Below are 16575 nucleotides of genomic sequence, written 5' to 3' on the forward strand. Positions count from 1 at the left end.
AGTATCCAAGTCTTATGTTCTTTTCAAATATGTGCTTTTCTTTTCACTAGTGAATGCTTTATATATCCTGAATGTCACTCTTTTATCAAATATATGCTTTATATCTATGTTTTTTTTTTTTCCTAATCTGTGGTTTGTTTATTGGACTTCTTAGTGATCTCTTTGGATAAGCAGCAGTTTTAAATTTTGTTGAAGATTAATTTATTTAATTTAAAAGGGCTCTTTTCTGTTCCTCAGAAAGCTCTGCTTATCCTCAAGTCACAAATCTACTCTGTTTTCTTATGAAGATGTCATTGTTTCAGGTTTTAATTAACAATATTCATCCCTTTTGGATGAATTTTTGTATGCCTCGTGATATGTATATACAGTTGTTCTAGTACCTTCTGTAGAAAGCTTCCTTTCTCAATAGGGTTCCTTTGACACCTGTTGAAAATCAAATGACCATGTAAGCGAGCACCTCTTTCTGTGCTATTGATATAGGTGTTGGCCTTCACTCTGCAATGTCTTGTCTTAACAGCTGTAGCTTTAGATCAGTCTTTAAATCCCTGATTCTAATCCAACTTTGTTCTCTTTTGGGGGGTATTATTACTTCAGATGTTTTAGATTCTTTGCATTTCCATATAAATTTGATAATAAGTTTGCCAATTTGTACCTAAAAAGCCTACTGGTGTTCTTACCAGGATTGCATCAAATCTATGGGTCCGTTTGTAGAGAACTGACATCTTGCCAACGCTCTTCTATTCATCTGTTCCCATGCAGAAATGTGGTATATGTGTACATTTATTTTGCTATTCTCTAATTTCCACCAAAAATAGTTTTTAGCATACTTGTTTTGAATATATTTTGGTAAATGTTTACACAACTATTTTATGTTTTTTGATGCTATAGAAAATGGAAATTAAAACATTTACTTTCCAACTGTTTGCTGCTAATATAAAAAATACAATTAATTTGGGTGACTGGGTGGCTTAGTCAGTTAAGCATTTACCTTCAGCTAAGGTCATGATCCCAGGGTTGTGGGATTGAGCCACACATTGGGCTCCCTGTTCATTGGAGGGTCTGCTTCTCAACCTCTCCATCTGCCTGACACTCCCTCTGCTTGTGTGCTCTCTCTCTCAAATAAATAAATACAAAATTAAAAATTACAATTAATTTATATATAATCATCTTGTATACCATGACCTTGGTAAATTATTTTACTAGTCCTAATAGCTGAAGATACTCTAGTCTTTCCCACATATTCTTATCATTTATAAATAGAGACTATTTTATTTCTTTTCTCATCTTTATGTCTTTTCTTTCTGGCCTTTTGCACAGGATACACATTAAGATGTTGAATTTTTTAAAAAGACTATGAACTGGTATTGAATTTGTCAAATGTTTTTTTTCTGTATCTATTAAGAAAGTTTTTCTTTTAAAGATACATATTAAAAACTTGTCCCAAACATCAACTCAAATAAATTTAGGAAATTGTTTGTTCAATCTATCCCTTACCCACAGCTGTCCATTACTATCGTGCTATATGGCTTTTGTACAAGACCACAACCTGGTGGGTCAGTGACAGAGAGTGGGCTCAGACACATACCTTCTGACTTTAAAGCTCCTACTCTTACACCAGCATCATGGTGCCCTTAGACTAGCGGAAGTATCATAAGAATTCTTGTGACAATGCTTTTAGTATTTTTCTCTTTATTTTTATGGATAAAATGCAACATACATATTATACTTAACAATGAAAGTTGGGACAAAAGAATCAATACTAACTTTTGAGATGGGAGACAACATAAGACAACATTGGGATTTCTTGTGACATTAAATAATTTTCTAATCAGAGCACATAGTTTTAGAAAATACTCAGGAAAATGACAAAGAAAAGATGTTGTTTTTAAATTAAGGTGTGTGTATGTGGAAAACTATTTAAAATGTTTGAGAGAAACATTTTAATCCATGTCATATTATTTTTTATTAAATGACACATTGATGGAAAACATTTGAAAATACCTGTCAGAAACTAGGAACTATTTAATCCCATAATATATATTCTTTTCAGGCATGTAAAACATTTGTGAAAAACATTTGAAATATGCTTCAAAGAAAGAAGGGACATTTTAATCTCATGCTACTTTTCAGTCAAGTGCAGTATGGGGAAAACAGCTGAAAAAATGCCTGAAAGAAGAGAGGACTATTAATTCCCACACTTGAAGACCTGCATTGCAACATGGTGAGACACACATGACAATGACTCCATGACAATGACTAAGGGACATGAATTCTCTCAGAGTATAACACAGGTCACAGGTACAGAGTATTTTTGGCTTTAAAGCTTGCACTAAAAAATATTTTACATCATTAAATGTTTATTATTAAATGTACACTGAAAGCTAACTGAAGTGACTTAAATAAGATGACTCAGGGACAGTTTGTAACAAAAACTGTTAAAGTCCATTAACTTTTTTCCTAAGAAAGACACGTGAGGTAGTTTATACTGTGTATACATTGTAACAAAATTAATATTCCAGTTTATTTGAAGATCTTACTGGCTCTAAGAATCATATCCCCCAGTGACCTGCTTAACAAAGGGATCCTCTTTTGCAAAATGGAGAAAACAATGAGCCAGCTCTAGGGTTTTTTCTAAGTGTCACTAAAATGTTAACTTTCTCTAATGCCTTCCTTGATATTATTCTCCTAACTGTACACCAAGAGCACTTGGGAGGAGGTGGGTGGAAAGCTAGTGAGAACTGAATCTAGGAGCTCAGGATCGGACTCTTGTTTGCATACATACTACTCATTTTTACAGACTACCATAACTATCTTAAAACAACTTTTGATAAAGCAAAGATAGTTTCAATAATTATTTGACAGAAAATTTTAAATTGTAATTGTAGGGGTTTGTTTATTCTTTAAGAATAAAATCAATAAAAAGAACCTCTACTCATACAAAAATTTGTGTGTCTACTGAAATTCTATAATCACTTAGTTTATCCTATGACTAAGAATAAAAGTTATATTCAGAGATACTAGTATTGACATGGCCTTCCATATTACATAGTTATTTGAAAGTTGTCACACATACTTAAATACATTCAAGTGATTTATTTAAAGCTATTGGGTTAGCTAAGTCTTTAACATCTGACACCACACAAAAGTAAGATATTCAGAAACAGTTGTCTCCTGTCATCTCTCACTTATTTAAAAGTAATGATAAGTGGAGTAAATCTTAAAACCTTTGGAACTTATACACAGGTTTAACATGTTTTCAGCCCAAACATGGGAAAATTCTCAAATAAAAAATTAGATCTGCAAATTTTTGATTTAAAAAGTCTTCTACAATAGTATTTAACTATATGAAACTATAGGAAGCACGATGAGAAAAACCAGTCCCTGTTTTCATGTATAAACAGAAGTATGAGAGCTAATTTAAAGAATTTCTTCTGTGTGTGGGTATAAATTACTGCCATCTTATGCTCTGGAAGTTAGCAGCTGCATAAAATAAAATGTTTACTCCTATTGTTCTGAATTTCAAAAACAATAAAAAGCATTTTTTCAGACTCTTGAAAACCATTATGTAAACTAACATACCATCAATTAGTGAAACATTGAAAAGTGATGAAATGTAGGAATATATAAAAACCTACATGACACATGTTTATCTTCTAATGGGTTTTCAGGCACAGGAAATAAAAATTCTCAAACAAATAAAATGAATGGATATTTGAGTTTTTTATAAAAATTAAAAAAACCCTAATGGCCAGAAACATAATTATCTACATGTTGAATATAAATAATGTTTTCAGAGCTATCAAGGCATAATAATGCTGCATATAAAAGATTTCTTCTAGGGGTACCTAGGTGGCTCAGTCGGTTAAGCATCTGACACTTGATTTTGTTTGGCTCAGGTCTTGATCTCAGGATGGTGAGTTCAAGCCCAGGGTTGGGCTCCACCCAGGGTGTGGAGCCTACTTTAAAAAAAAAAAAAAAAAAGATTTCTTCTATATGTGGGCTTAAATTATTATGTCATGTTTTAAGAATTGGTAAGTAGGAACATTGGTAAAAACACTTTTTTACCAAAACATTGGTAAAATGTTTTCTGTATTTATAACGTTACTGTTTGAACTGCAAAAGAGAGTCATTTGGACATTAAATCTCATTAAAATTGTTATAAATTCAATGAAATCTCAATCTGTGGATTCTAATCCAAAGCATGCATGTAGGATAAATGAGACCTCTGTCCCCATTTCTAGCTAACCTTAGACCTATATCTGTAGTCTTAAGATGAAAGGCAGAGCTGTCTGACCCTTCAGCACATTGTGGATTTGCTCTCCATTAGATTGTGGATGTGTGTTCTCACTGATTGTAGGTCTAAAAAACGGCTCTGCAGGATCTTCATAGTAAGACAGTTTCCAGCTTACCAAATACGCATCTGACTTTAAAGTCTGAGGCTAATCCACAGTGCTTGGCCAATCTATGAATGATGAACAGAAACAATTTGCTTTTACAGCATATAAAACCTGGATATAAGAGTATTTTTCAGTACTTTTGGATGAAGAGCAGTTGGATAAAGACAATTCTCTATTTTTAAACTGGGGCTACCGAAGTGACAATCTACAGTTGTAAAATATTAAAAAAACGATATGTTTGATCAGGAAAGGAAATCTGTGCCTGGCACAGAGAAAGCTTTTCATTGAGCACCATAATCATGATGAAAAGATAGAGGTCTGTGACTGGTAACTACACAGAAGGTTATGAAAGCATTAGAACAACCTCTGTCAAACTAACCTTTGCTATGGGAACCTGTGCTCATAAGAGAACAAGCTTTAAAAATATAAATTTTCAAGAACCCACAATAGAGAAATGTTTACTTGCACCAGAATGCGGATAGTCATAATACAGTACAACATACGTAACAATACAGTGTTCTTTCAACAGAAGTTCATCCTCCTCCAATTTGGGAGCAAGTCAGGGCATCGATATTGGATGCATAACTTTAGAAACTGATTCCTTTTGAAAAGAAAATCTGAATTATTTTGCAGAGCAGAAATTATTGATACTTCTGGCATTCTTGTTCAAAAAGGTCAACATATATATAACGTAAGTAAAACAAAGACTCTTCCATGTCTGTGGTGGAAATTATTGATACTTCTGGCATTCTTGTTCAAAAAGGTCAAAATATATATAACGTAAGTAAAACAAAGACTTTTCCATGTCTGTGTAGCATCTGCTACATAAAGAAGTATTTTTTATCTCTAGGTACAAGACGAAGTTCATTTCTGTTGTGAAGTCAAAGTACCAGAAATGATTACAGAGTTCCATATACTAGCTTGGCCTTTCCTCTGGAACAATCACAGCGTCTTTCCTTCACCATTATTAAGGAACCATAGGAGAAAGCCTCAGCTCAGTCAACCAGCTCCTCCTCCTCCACAGTTCATGTTGACAATGCCGGGAGATGCCTCTTGGGCTGAGAAACACCAAGAGGGCTATTGAAACAAACATGTCAAAACAGTCTTGTTATTTTCCCTACCAAATGTAGAATCTTCTTGGCATATAATACATGATAGGTGCCATCTTGGGGGTTATTTCAAAAACTTGGCTGGGGTTTAATCACCCACTCTGCTTGAGGATTTACATGATATATATCCAATATATAAGCATCTGGATCCAAGCAATGCTGCCCTAAAGGAAAGAGAAAATCAGAGAATGTTTTCGAGAGTGCACACTTCTACGTGTGCATGTGCGTGTGTGTGTTGGGAAGGTTCAAATAAGGCCAAGACAGTTCTCTTAGCCAAAGGTTAAGGTTCTTTAGCAAAACCAGTCTGCCTGCCTGCCTTATTCCTTCCCTTCTTTGTTTCTTTATGACTGTGAAATGCTTCAAATAAATCCCATGCAAAATTGTGGGGAAAAACAGTTGTACCAGCTATAGGCAAATTGTTCCCTAGACTCACCACATAAATTAGGAAAATACGGCAAGAACCTGTCTGAGGTATAAACTGGTCATTTATATAATAAAACATGTCTTCTAATGGTTTTACAGACAGTAACTTGACCAGGGCTAGAAAAGATTAAAATCACGTTCACTTCAAGAATGGTCATTTTGTTTCTTTACTACAGGTGCAATTCCCACAGACAGGAAATCTAGAAATGATAACAACAAAAAGATCATTCCATGAAGCAAATACAGTTGAAAATTTTTATGTACAGTGTGTTTGGAATGTATATCAAAGTCTCAAAGGAAACCACCAATATCTGACTCCTTGCTTGATTCATTTATCAAATATTTCTTGGAAGTTATTATATTCCAGGCACTATTCCAGGGGCTAGGGTCATAGAGAGGCATCAGATAGTGAAAAATATTTGCCCTGAGGGCAAATAAAGACAAAGAGCAAATAAGCAAGTATAATATAAAGTAAGTGTTGTGGTGATAAGAACATGAGAGAACAACAAAGCTGGGAAGGCACACCTAGAGAAGGTGAGATCCTGGAAGGTCTCTTTGAGAAGGTGACACAGTGGCAAACACCTGTGAGAGGTGAGGGAGTGAGAAATGAACACTCAAAAGGAGAGCATTCTGGGAAAAAGTCAGAGTAAATGCAAAGGCTCCAAGGCAAAATGTGCCTGGTGAATGGATCTGCAAAGCTGGTGCTGAGAGGAAGGCTGTGTATAACTTGAGAGGCAACTGCCCGCAGGTGCATTTAAAACAATGAGAAGGACTGAGCTCGCCAAGAAGTTACGTATAGGTAGCAAAGTTCCGAGGCCTGACCCCACAGTTTTCCACATTGAAGGTTGAGAGGATGAGAAGTAGCAGGCAAAAGAGACTCAGGAGCTGCCAGTGAAGTGGGACAAAACCCAGAAGCTTAGGTTGTCCTTGAACCAGGTGAAGAACGTGTGTTTTCAAAGAAGGGAAAGATCAACTCCGGCAGTTATCAAGACAGAACGAATGACTGGATTTCACAACGTAAGAGTTCTCTGGTGGCCTCAACAAGAGCAATTTTGGTGAAGTGCTGCGGGGTAATGCTTGACTGGAGTGGTTTCGAGAGAGAACAAGAGGAAGAAATTGGAGAACAGAAAATGGATTCAAGGAGTTCTTGCTGTAAAGCAGAACACTGGAATGGAAGTAGGTTTGAGAGAGAGTTTTGTGAAGATGAATATTACAAAAAATGTTTATGTAGTTGGAAATGATGCAGTTGGGAGGGAAAAGCTGATGGTGCTGGGGAGAATGGGGGGCTGAAGCAAGGCCCCCAGTGGCAGGCGGGAACACAAAATGAGGCACACGTGGAGGTGCTGGCCATCAGTGGGAGCTGGCGTGGTTCATCCAGACTGTGCAGAGGGCAAGCAGAAGACCTGAACAAAGGGGAAGGCAGACACAGATGCAAGCAGAGGCAATTTCTGTTGGATTCCTTTTTGTTCCCCCTCAGGGAAATAGGAAGAATTAACCTGGGCTGAGGATGAAACCAGGGAAGTTAAAGAAGAAAGGTGTCACAGTGGCAACGTTCCATGATGTTCTCTGTTTTGCAGGGATCTCCAGGAAGCGACTTTCCAACTCTGAGGCACACTTAAAAGACTCCAAAGTCTGCTCCGTATCAATTAAAATATCCACATTTAAATTTTGAAAATATTTTAGAAAATTCATACAACTGTTCTCATATGAAATTAAAAATTCAGAAACTTACTGATGTTGAATTTATATTTAAGAAACTCATAAAATATGCTTTTACAATAATAGCATCATATTTCTTTTAGAGTAATCAGAAAATTTAGGAGTAAAAACCGTTAGAGAATGCATACCTATATTTCCTCCAATTTCATATAACCGTTGGTTCTGAATCTTAAAGCATTCTGATGAACCATGACTGGAAAAAAAAAAAAAAAAGCAATGTAATTTAACCTTCTTCCATGATTTGAGGTAAATCTGTGCTTTAAATATCATGGCAACAATTCCTTCTGCCTTGAATGAAATACACTCACAAATCATTATTATGATCAAAGTTATGATAAATAATTCTATTTGTTTGACATGGCCAAGCATCCAAGGCACAGGGAGGGTGGGACGATTCCAAACCAAGATGGACACTGCTGTGCCCTACAGCAACCTGGAGCCCATTCTACCCACAACTGTCAGCTTCATTTAAGAGAGGGCTGTTACAGACACAGCAAGGCTGGTGAAGGAGCAGCTGCATGTTTAATACTGCCTTGTCATTGGTCACATTACTCTCAGTTCAAAAGAAGTCAGATTTCATTTCTCTTCTTGCCAAAAATTGAATGGGATTCTCTCCTCTGTCTGTGCCATGTTTCTAAACTTGCCTAAAGCTTTTCAAACTGCTTAATGTTGACTTCATTGCATATTTTTGCTCTATAGTGAAAGCAAGTCAGAGATAATAATTGTCCAATTTAATTTCTCCACCCCAGACTAAAATGCTGTGGTAGAAGAGTTGGCTAATCTTCATCCTACCTGAGCAATGAGTTTCAGTTTTGTTACTTTTAAAAAGATTGACCTCAGCTCTTTGTGAGGAGGAAAGATGTGTGACCTATTTTCTTTAATTAAACATTTTTATTTGAGATCATTTAGATTTGCTCATAGTTTTAAGAAACTCCACAGATAGATCCTATGTACCCTTTCCTCACTTTTCCCCAGTAGTAAAATCTTGCAAAGCTCTAGTGCATTACCACAACCAGAATGTCAACATTGATTCAGTCAAGATGCAGGACATTTCCATTGCCACCAGACCCCTCTCATTTCACTATAATAAGCCACTCACCTCCCTCTTCATCCTCATTTCCTACCCTCATCCCTTATCTCTGGTAACCTCCGCTCTATTCCACATTTTCTAGAAGTTTGTCACTTCAAAAATGTTAAATAAGTGGACACACTGAGTTTAGAACACTTTGTATTGGCTTTTTTTTTTTTTTCAATCACCATAAATTGGTGGAGATTCATCCAAGGTGTGGCATTTTATTTGCTCAGTAGCACACAATGGCATGGATGTGCCAGTTTGTTATTTACCTGCTGAATAAAGTCTGGGTTTCTTTTTCAGGCTTTACTATTATAAATGAAGTTGCTATAAGCATTTGCATACAGGTTTTTGTGTGAATATTATCTTCATTTCTTTGGGATATATGTCCATGGGGCACCTATCTGGTTCAGTCCATAGAGCATGTGACTTTTTTTTTTTTTAATAATATTTATTCAATTAAGAGAGAGAGAGGGACCGAGAAGGCACAAGCAGGGAGAGAGGCAGAGGGAGAAGCAGGCTTCCCACTGAGCTGGGAGCCCGATGCAGGACTCGATCCCAGGACCCTGGGATCGTGACTTGAGCCGAAGGCAAACGCTTAACCATCTGAGCCACCCAGGCGCCCCTTGCTCATCTTTAAATTAGGTTGTTTCTTTCTTATTTTTGAGTATTGAGTTTTCCTTTTATATTCTAGATACTAGTCATTTACTGGAAGTGAAGTTTGTTAAGTATCTTTGTCTTTTCATCCTTTTCATTGAATCTTTCAGTATGTTTTCAATCTTGATGATGTCCAATTTATCAATTTTTACCTCTTATGGATCATGCTGGTTTTTTGGTTAAGATTTATTTATTTATTTTTGAGAGAGAAAGCATGGGGGAAGGGGTAGAGGGAAAGAATCTTAAGCAGACTCCCAGCTGAGCATGGGGACCAGCATAGGGCTTGATCTCAGGACCCCAAGATCATGACCTGAGCTGAAATTAAGAGTTGGTCACTCAACTGACTGAACCACCTAGACATGCCTGGATCATGCTTTTGATGTCAACTTTGAGAACTCTTTACAAGCCTGACAACACAGAGGTTTTCTCCTTTGCTGTTTTCTAAGAGTTTTATAGTTTTACATTTTACATTTAAGTCTGTGATCCATTGTGGATTTTTTGTTTTTTGTCTATAGATGTTCAACTACTAGAGCACCATTTATCATTTGTTAAAAAGGCTACCTTTCATCCACTGAATTGCTTTTGTACTTCTCGCCTGGGTGGCTCAGTTCATTAGCTCTCCAACTCTTGGTTTTGGCTCAGGTCATGATCTCAGGGTTGTGAGATCGAGCCCTGCATCTGTCTCCATGATCAGCAGGGAGTCTGCTTGGGTTTCTTTCCCTCTCCCCCTGCCCCTCCCCTCTGTTCTCTCTAAAATAAATAAAATAAATCTTTAAAATTTTCAGTTATTAGAACAGTCAAATTCATAGAGACAGAAAGTAGAAGAGCAGTTACCAGTGGCTGGGGGAGGGGGGAATGAGGAGTTACTGTTTACTGGGAACAGAGTCTGAGTATGCAATGATAACATCTTTCTGGAGATGGAAGGTGGTAATGATTATATAATAATGTGAATGTACTTAATACCAGTGAGCTGTAAATTTAAAATGAACTTTGTTTTTTTTTTTTTTTTAAAGATTTTATTTATTTATTTGACAGAGAGAGATCACAAGTAGACGGAGAGGCAGGCAGAGAGAGAGCTAGAGGGAGCAGGCTCCCTGCTGAGCAGAGAGCCCGACGTGGGACTCGATCCCAGGACCCTGAGATCATGACCTGAGCCAAAGACAGTGGCTTAACCCACTGAGCCACCCAGGCACCCTAAAATGAACTTTGTTATGGGCAGTTTTTTCCTCTCCTACAATCAATCTTTCCTTCTTTTTTCTTTCTTTCACTCTCTCTTTCTCCCTCCCTTTTTTTTTCTTTCTTTTCTTCCTCCCTCCTTCCCTCCCTTTCTTCCTCCTTTTCCTTTTCTCCTTCCTCCCTTCCCTTCCTTCCTTTTCTTTTCTGTTTTTGTCTTATTGCAGTGGCTTAATCTTCTAATAGTATTTGAATAAAAGTAGTGTTCTTGATCTAGTGTTAATCTTTCATCATTAAGTATAATACTAGCTGTAGATTTTTGTAGATGGTCTTGATCAAGTTGAGGAAGTTCTTCCCTTTTCCTAGTTAACTGAGGGTTTTTATCATGAATGGGTATTGGATTTTATCAAATGTTTCTTCTGTATCATTTAACATGATCATATGCTTTTTCTCCATTCCAATGGTGGATTCTACATTAATTTCTAAATATTGAGCCAAAGTTGCATACCTGAAATGAATCCCACTTGGTCACTGTAATTCCTTTAATATATGCTGGATTAGCTTTGCTGATGTTTTGTTGAGGACTTTTGTCTCTAAGTTCATGAGAGATATTAGTCTTCAGTGTTTGTTTATTGTCTTTGGTGTCTGGTCAATACTAATTTCATAAAATGAGTTAGGTAGTGTCCATTCCTCTTCTACTTTCTGGTAAAAGAATGTGGTAAATTGGTGTTCATTTTTTAAACATTTGCTAGAATTCTCTAGTGAAACCATCTGGACTTGAAGATTTCTCTTTTGGAAAACTTTTAAAGATTCAATTCCTTTAAAGGCTACAAAACTATGTCATCTTTGTTGTCTTTCGGTAACTTGTGGGTTTTGAGGATCTGGTCCATTTCTTCTAAATTTGTGATTTTGAATATATAGTCTACTCACAATATTTCATTATCCTTTTAAGAAGGGGAGAAAATACAGAGAAACACAAAGAGGATGTGAAGATGGAGAGACTGAAGTGATAAGTCTATAAACCATAGAATGCCAAGGATGTTGTCAACCACTAGAAGCTAGGAGAGAGGGATGGGAGAGCTTCTCCCTCCCAGCTTCCAGAAGGAACCAACGCTGCTGACACATTTCTTTCAGATTTCTGGCCTCCTGAACTGAAAGAATACATTTCTGTTGCTTAGTTAGTTGCTAGTTTGAGGTAATTTGTTATGGAAATACTGGGAAACTAATATATAGTCATATCTCATCAGGCTCCTCTGTTTTTCACACTTGCCTTGTTTTTTGATGTCTTTGAGGAGGACTCATCAGGTATTTTGCAGAATGTTTCCAAACTGGGATTTGTCTGATGTTTTTCTTGCAGTTGTTAGGAGTTATGTGTTCTTGGGAGGAAAGCGACAGAAGGGCCATTTTCATCTTTTTTTTTTTTTTTTTTTTTTAAATCAGGGCTACATACTATCAGTGTGACTTTATCATTGTTGATGTTAACCTTAGTCACCTGCTGAGGTCAGATTTCATAACTATGAAGTTATTCTTTTTCTCTCTTTACATACTACAGTCTTTGGAGAGAAGTCACTATGCAGACAATAAAGAATGCTGAGCCTCAACCCTTTTAAAATATAATTGTATTGGGCACTTGGGTGGCTCAGTAGGTTGAGTGTCCAACTCCTGATTTCAGTTCACATCGTGTTCTTGGGGTCTTGGGATGAAGCCCTCCTTCTTGCTCCTCACTGAGCGGGGAGTCTGCTTGAGATTCTCGCTCTCCCTCTCCTTCTGTCCCTACCCTCTCCTCTGCCCTTGCTTTCATATATAAATAAAACTTTTAAAATAAATAAATAAGTAAAGTCTTAAATCTGTCCTCAACATACACTGAGCACCATAACCAGTGGTGCAATTTTTGCTTCAACCATCAAATATGATTTAAGAAATGCATAAGGAGTAGGATAATCTATTACAGTTACTATTTTTAACCCATGCTGATGTTCTCCTTTCCTTCCTGATGTTTCAAGTCTTCATTATCATTTTATTTCTATTTCGAGAACTTCCTTTATCCACTTATGGGTAAATTTGCTAGCAACAAAATCCTTTAGTTTTGCCTCACCCAAGAATGTCTTTGTTTCCCCTTCATTCTGAAAGATATTTTTTGGAGGACATAGAATTCAAGGTTGTCAGTTCCTTTCTTTCAGTAGTTGGAAAGATGCTATGCCATTTCCATCTGGCCTCCAGGGTTTCAAATGAAAAAGGAGAAATCTGCAGTAATTAGAATTGGTGTTCCCTATAAGAAAGGCATTGCTTCTCTCTGGATGATGTCAAGATTTCTTTCTTTGTCTTTAATTTTTACAAGTTTGATTATGTTGTTTTGGAAGGGATTTCTTTGGTTTGTCCTGTTTGGGTTCACTTAGTTTCTTGAGTATATAGGTTTATACTTTTTGCTAATTTGGAAAGTTTTCAGTCATTATTTATTTACAAATACTTTCTTTAGTTCCTGTTTTCTCTACTTTTGGTATGGCAGTGATGCAAATGTTAGCTCTTTTGTTACCGTCCACGGATCCCCGAAGCTCTATTCACTTTTTTTGGGTCTGTCCTCTTCCTGTTGTCCAGAATAAATAATGCTACTGATATTCCTCAAGTTTACGAATTATATTCTCTGTTATTTCCACTCTACTACTGAGCCCAACCAATGAATTTATTTCAGTTATTCTAATTCTAATTCTATTTCAGTTATTCTAATTCTCATTTCATTCTTTTTTATAACTTCTATTTGTTTGCTGAGATTTTCTATTTTTTCATTTGGTTCAAGATAATTGTTGAAACGTGTGTGTGTGTGTGTGTGTGTGTGTGTGTGCACGCGCGTGCACGTATGTGATGGCTGCTATAAAATCCTTGTCAGATGGTTCTAACATCTGATTCAATTTAGCACTGGCATTTCTCAATTGTCTTTTCTCATCCCTATTGTGATTTTCCTGGTTTTAGGTATAATGAGTGATTTTGTATCATACTGCAGATACTTTGGATATTATGAGACTCTGGATCTTACTTAATCATCGTTTTTTTTTTGGCAGACATTCCTCCTGTTGAAGTTTAGCATAAGGTCTGGGTGGATGTGTATGTTCAGCTTTTTGCTGGGCCCTGCTGACACCTTCGTAGTGAATGTGGGGCACCAATTGGCACTGCTTTGCTGCCTCAGATTGGGGGTGTAAGATCAGCTCCCTGCTGGCTCTGCTGCCACCAGGGAGAGGAAGCAGAAGTTTGATTCTTGCTGCTTCGTTGCTGTTGGCTGAGGGTAAAGCTCAGCTCTTCACTGGACTTCACTGAGGCTGGGGTGAAGCTGGTGGATAACTGTCTGCCGTGCACTGATTTATTAGGTCTCACTGCTGCTGGGGGGAGGAGACTCAGCTAGAGGCAGGACCCTGCTGACGATGTTGTGGTTGGGAACTGGATCACCACCTGATTCTGTTGGGTGGGGCATGTACATCAGTTGTCTGCTTGGTCCCACCAAAAACACAGGCGTAGTGATGTGCTTTTTCTGTTGGTGTTTGGTTGGAGTAGGGCAGGTATTGCCAAAATGGTTTTTTGTGGTTAGGCTATCTTCTCACCAGTCCTTTGGCTGTAGGGACAGGGTCTTCTTGGAGCTCCTTTATTGTGCGTCCCTGTGCCAGGCTGAAGGTTCCTGCCTATATGTCTCCCTGCCTGGACATATGGGAGGCAACAAGGAAATCCAGGAATTCACCATCATGTTGTTTCACAGGCCCAATGTCCCTAGGCAGTCAGCACTTGTCTGTCTACCTTTCAGAGAGTGTCCAACTTTCATTGTGTTATGTCTGAGGGTTTTTAGTTATAAGAGGACATCTGGGAGGAATGGGACTTCTCTCCCCTTTTTTTACTTAAACAGAAGAAGTGGTCAGTCAGAAAATAAGCCTCTAGTGAAAAAGGCAAAAATGGGCCAGTTTACAACTAAACTAAAGTTGGCCACAGTTCTAACTAGTGAAGAAAATGGACTGAACAACATCTTTTGAAGTTCATACAAAGGATTTGCATCTATCCATAGTCACAGATTCTAATCTATTTTTATTAGAACATTTTCATTCTACAAAAGGTCTACATCAGAATACAAAAGCAATTTTATCACGCATGTAACTAGCAATCATTTGGATGGTCACATCCCCCCAGTGGCATTTCAAGTCTCTCTATGACTGCCTAGTGGTAACTACTTACAGTGTTCTAGCAACAGAAAGAAGTAAGTTTTCTGCACTCCTGTTGGCCTCTGTCTACTCTTTTCTTTTTTATGTATGCTTATATATACACATACATAGATATATGGAGAAGGAGAAAGAGAACATACAAAGCATGCACACATCATAAGAATACTTGAAGAATTTTCATAAAGTGAACATACCGTATAACCAACCCCCATAATACTAAAAAACGAACTTCTCAGAAACCACTGTCATGGGTTCTTAGTTACTATTCCCTTCACGCTCACAGAAAGCCTCTATCCTGGCTTCTAACACCATAGATTACTTTTATTGGTTACTCTTGTTTTTTAAAATTGAAATATTTTTGAGATAGTGGTAGGTTCATATGTAGTTGTAAGAAAAAATACAGAAAAATTACTCATACTCTCTGCCCACTTCTCCCTAAATTGTAACATTTTATACAAATACAGTATAATGTCACAGTTAACATACTGACATTGATATGATCCATCTATCCTATTCAAATTTCCCACTTGTACTCATTTCTGTGTGTGTATATTAAGTTCAACATAACATGAAGAGGTTCTTTGATCTACCACCAGAGTCAAGATACTGAGCAACTCCAACACTGTCAGATCTGTGTTGCGCTTCTATGACCATACCCATCTCCCTTCCATGATGTCCTCTCCTCAGCTCCCGGCAACTACTAACAAACCCCCCATTTCTAAAATTTTGTTACTTCAAAATGTTGTATGAATGGAGTCTTGTGGTATGTAAGCTTATGCAACTGGCTTTTTTCCCCTCCCCATCAACATGGGTACCCCTTCTTAACAGTACTGTAAAGCTTCTCTTTAGGAATTTCCATCAGTTTTGGGGCACCTGGGTGGCTCAGTTAAGTGTCCAACTCTTGATTTTACCTCAGGTCATGATCTTGTGAGATCGAGTCCCACATTGGGTTCTGCTCAGCACAGAGTCTGCTTAGATTCTCTCCATCTGCCCTTCCCAACAGCCCCTCCCCTCTTGCTCTCACTCTCTCTCTAACAACAACAAGAACAAGAACAAAAATAATATCCATCAGTTTTACTAGAGACCATCAAGCTGTACTTATTCTCTACTGGATGGATTTAAACTAGTGTCTATCATGTTTCTCATCTTTTAAAACTCTCAGGGCAAATGTTTATCCTTGAATAAGCATGCCTGAAGAAAAAATCCTGATTAATGTTACTTCAAGGTGACTTATGGGAGAAACAAAAGGATTTTTTTTTTTTTTGTAAATAAAATTCTGATCCCAAGATTTATTAGTAGTTTTATTTTTTTTTTTTTTTTTTTTTTTTTTTTTTTTTTTTAATTTTTTATTTTTTATAAACATATATTTTTATCCCCAGGGGTACAGGTCTGTGAATCACCAGGTTTACACACTTCACAGCACTCACCAAATCACATACCCTCCCCAATGTCCATAATCCCACCCCCTTCTCCCAAACCCCCTCCCCCCGGCAACCCTCAGTTTGTTGTGAGATTAAGAGTCACTTATGGTTTGTCTCCCTCCCAATCCCATCTTGTTTCATTTATTCTTCTACCCACTTAAGCCTCCATGTTGCATCACCACTTCCTCATATCAGGGAGATCATATGATAGTTGTCTTTCTCTGCTTGACTTATTTCGCTAAGCATGATACGCTCTAGTTCCATCCATGTTGTTGCAAATGGCAAGATTTCATTTCTTTTGATGGCTGCATAGTATTCCATTGTGTATATATTAGTAGTTTATTTTAAGGAAAACAACGGCTATGATGTCCATTTAACTACATAAACTATCTGATGTAGGCAAGTTGA

The 16575-nt window shown here is 37.2% G+C and overlaps 1 protein-coding gene across 5 annotated transcripts in view; it reads right to left on the reverse strand.

The window, feature by feature from the left end:
• Window positions 1–1672: 1672 nt before the first annotated feature.
• The window catches only part of ARHGAP28 (Rho GTPase activating protein 28), a 207693-nt gene continuing 192790 nt past the window's right edge, over window positions 1673–16575 (reverse strand). For 4 of the 5 annotated variants that reach the window (XM_004742733.3, XM_013051393.2, XM_004742735.3 and 1 more), the window contains 2 exons: window positions 7777–7841; window positions 1673–5474 (listed from right to left, as the gene is read on the reverse strand). In XM_004742733.3, coding sequence (XP_004742790.1) covers window positions 5365–5474; window positions 7777–7841 — 175 coding nt within the window. In that variant the 3' untranslated portion in view covers window positions 1673–5364. Of the gene's footprint in view, window positions 5671–7776; window positions 7842–16575 lie in introns of all 5 variants that reach the window. The other variant, XM_004742734.3, reaches the window with a different exon arrangement.

The sequence above is a fragment of the Mustela putorius genome, unplaced genomic scaffold (genome assembly GCF_011764305.1).
Source record: "Mustela putorius furo isolate JIRA1106 unplaced genomic scaffold, ASM1176430v1.1 tig00003858_pilon_pilon_pilon, whole genome shotgun sequence".
In the NCBI taxonomy this organism is placed as follows: domain Eukaryota; kingdom Metazoa; phylum Chordata; class Mammalia; order Carnivora; family Mustelidae; genus Mustela; species Mustela putorius.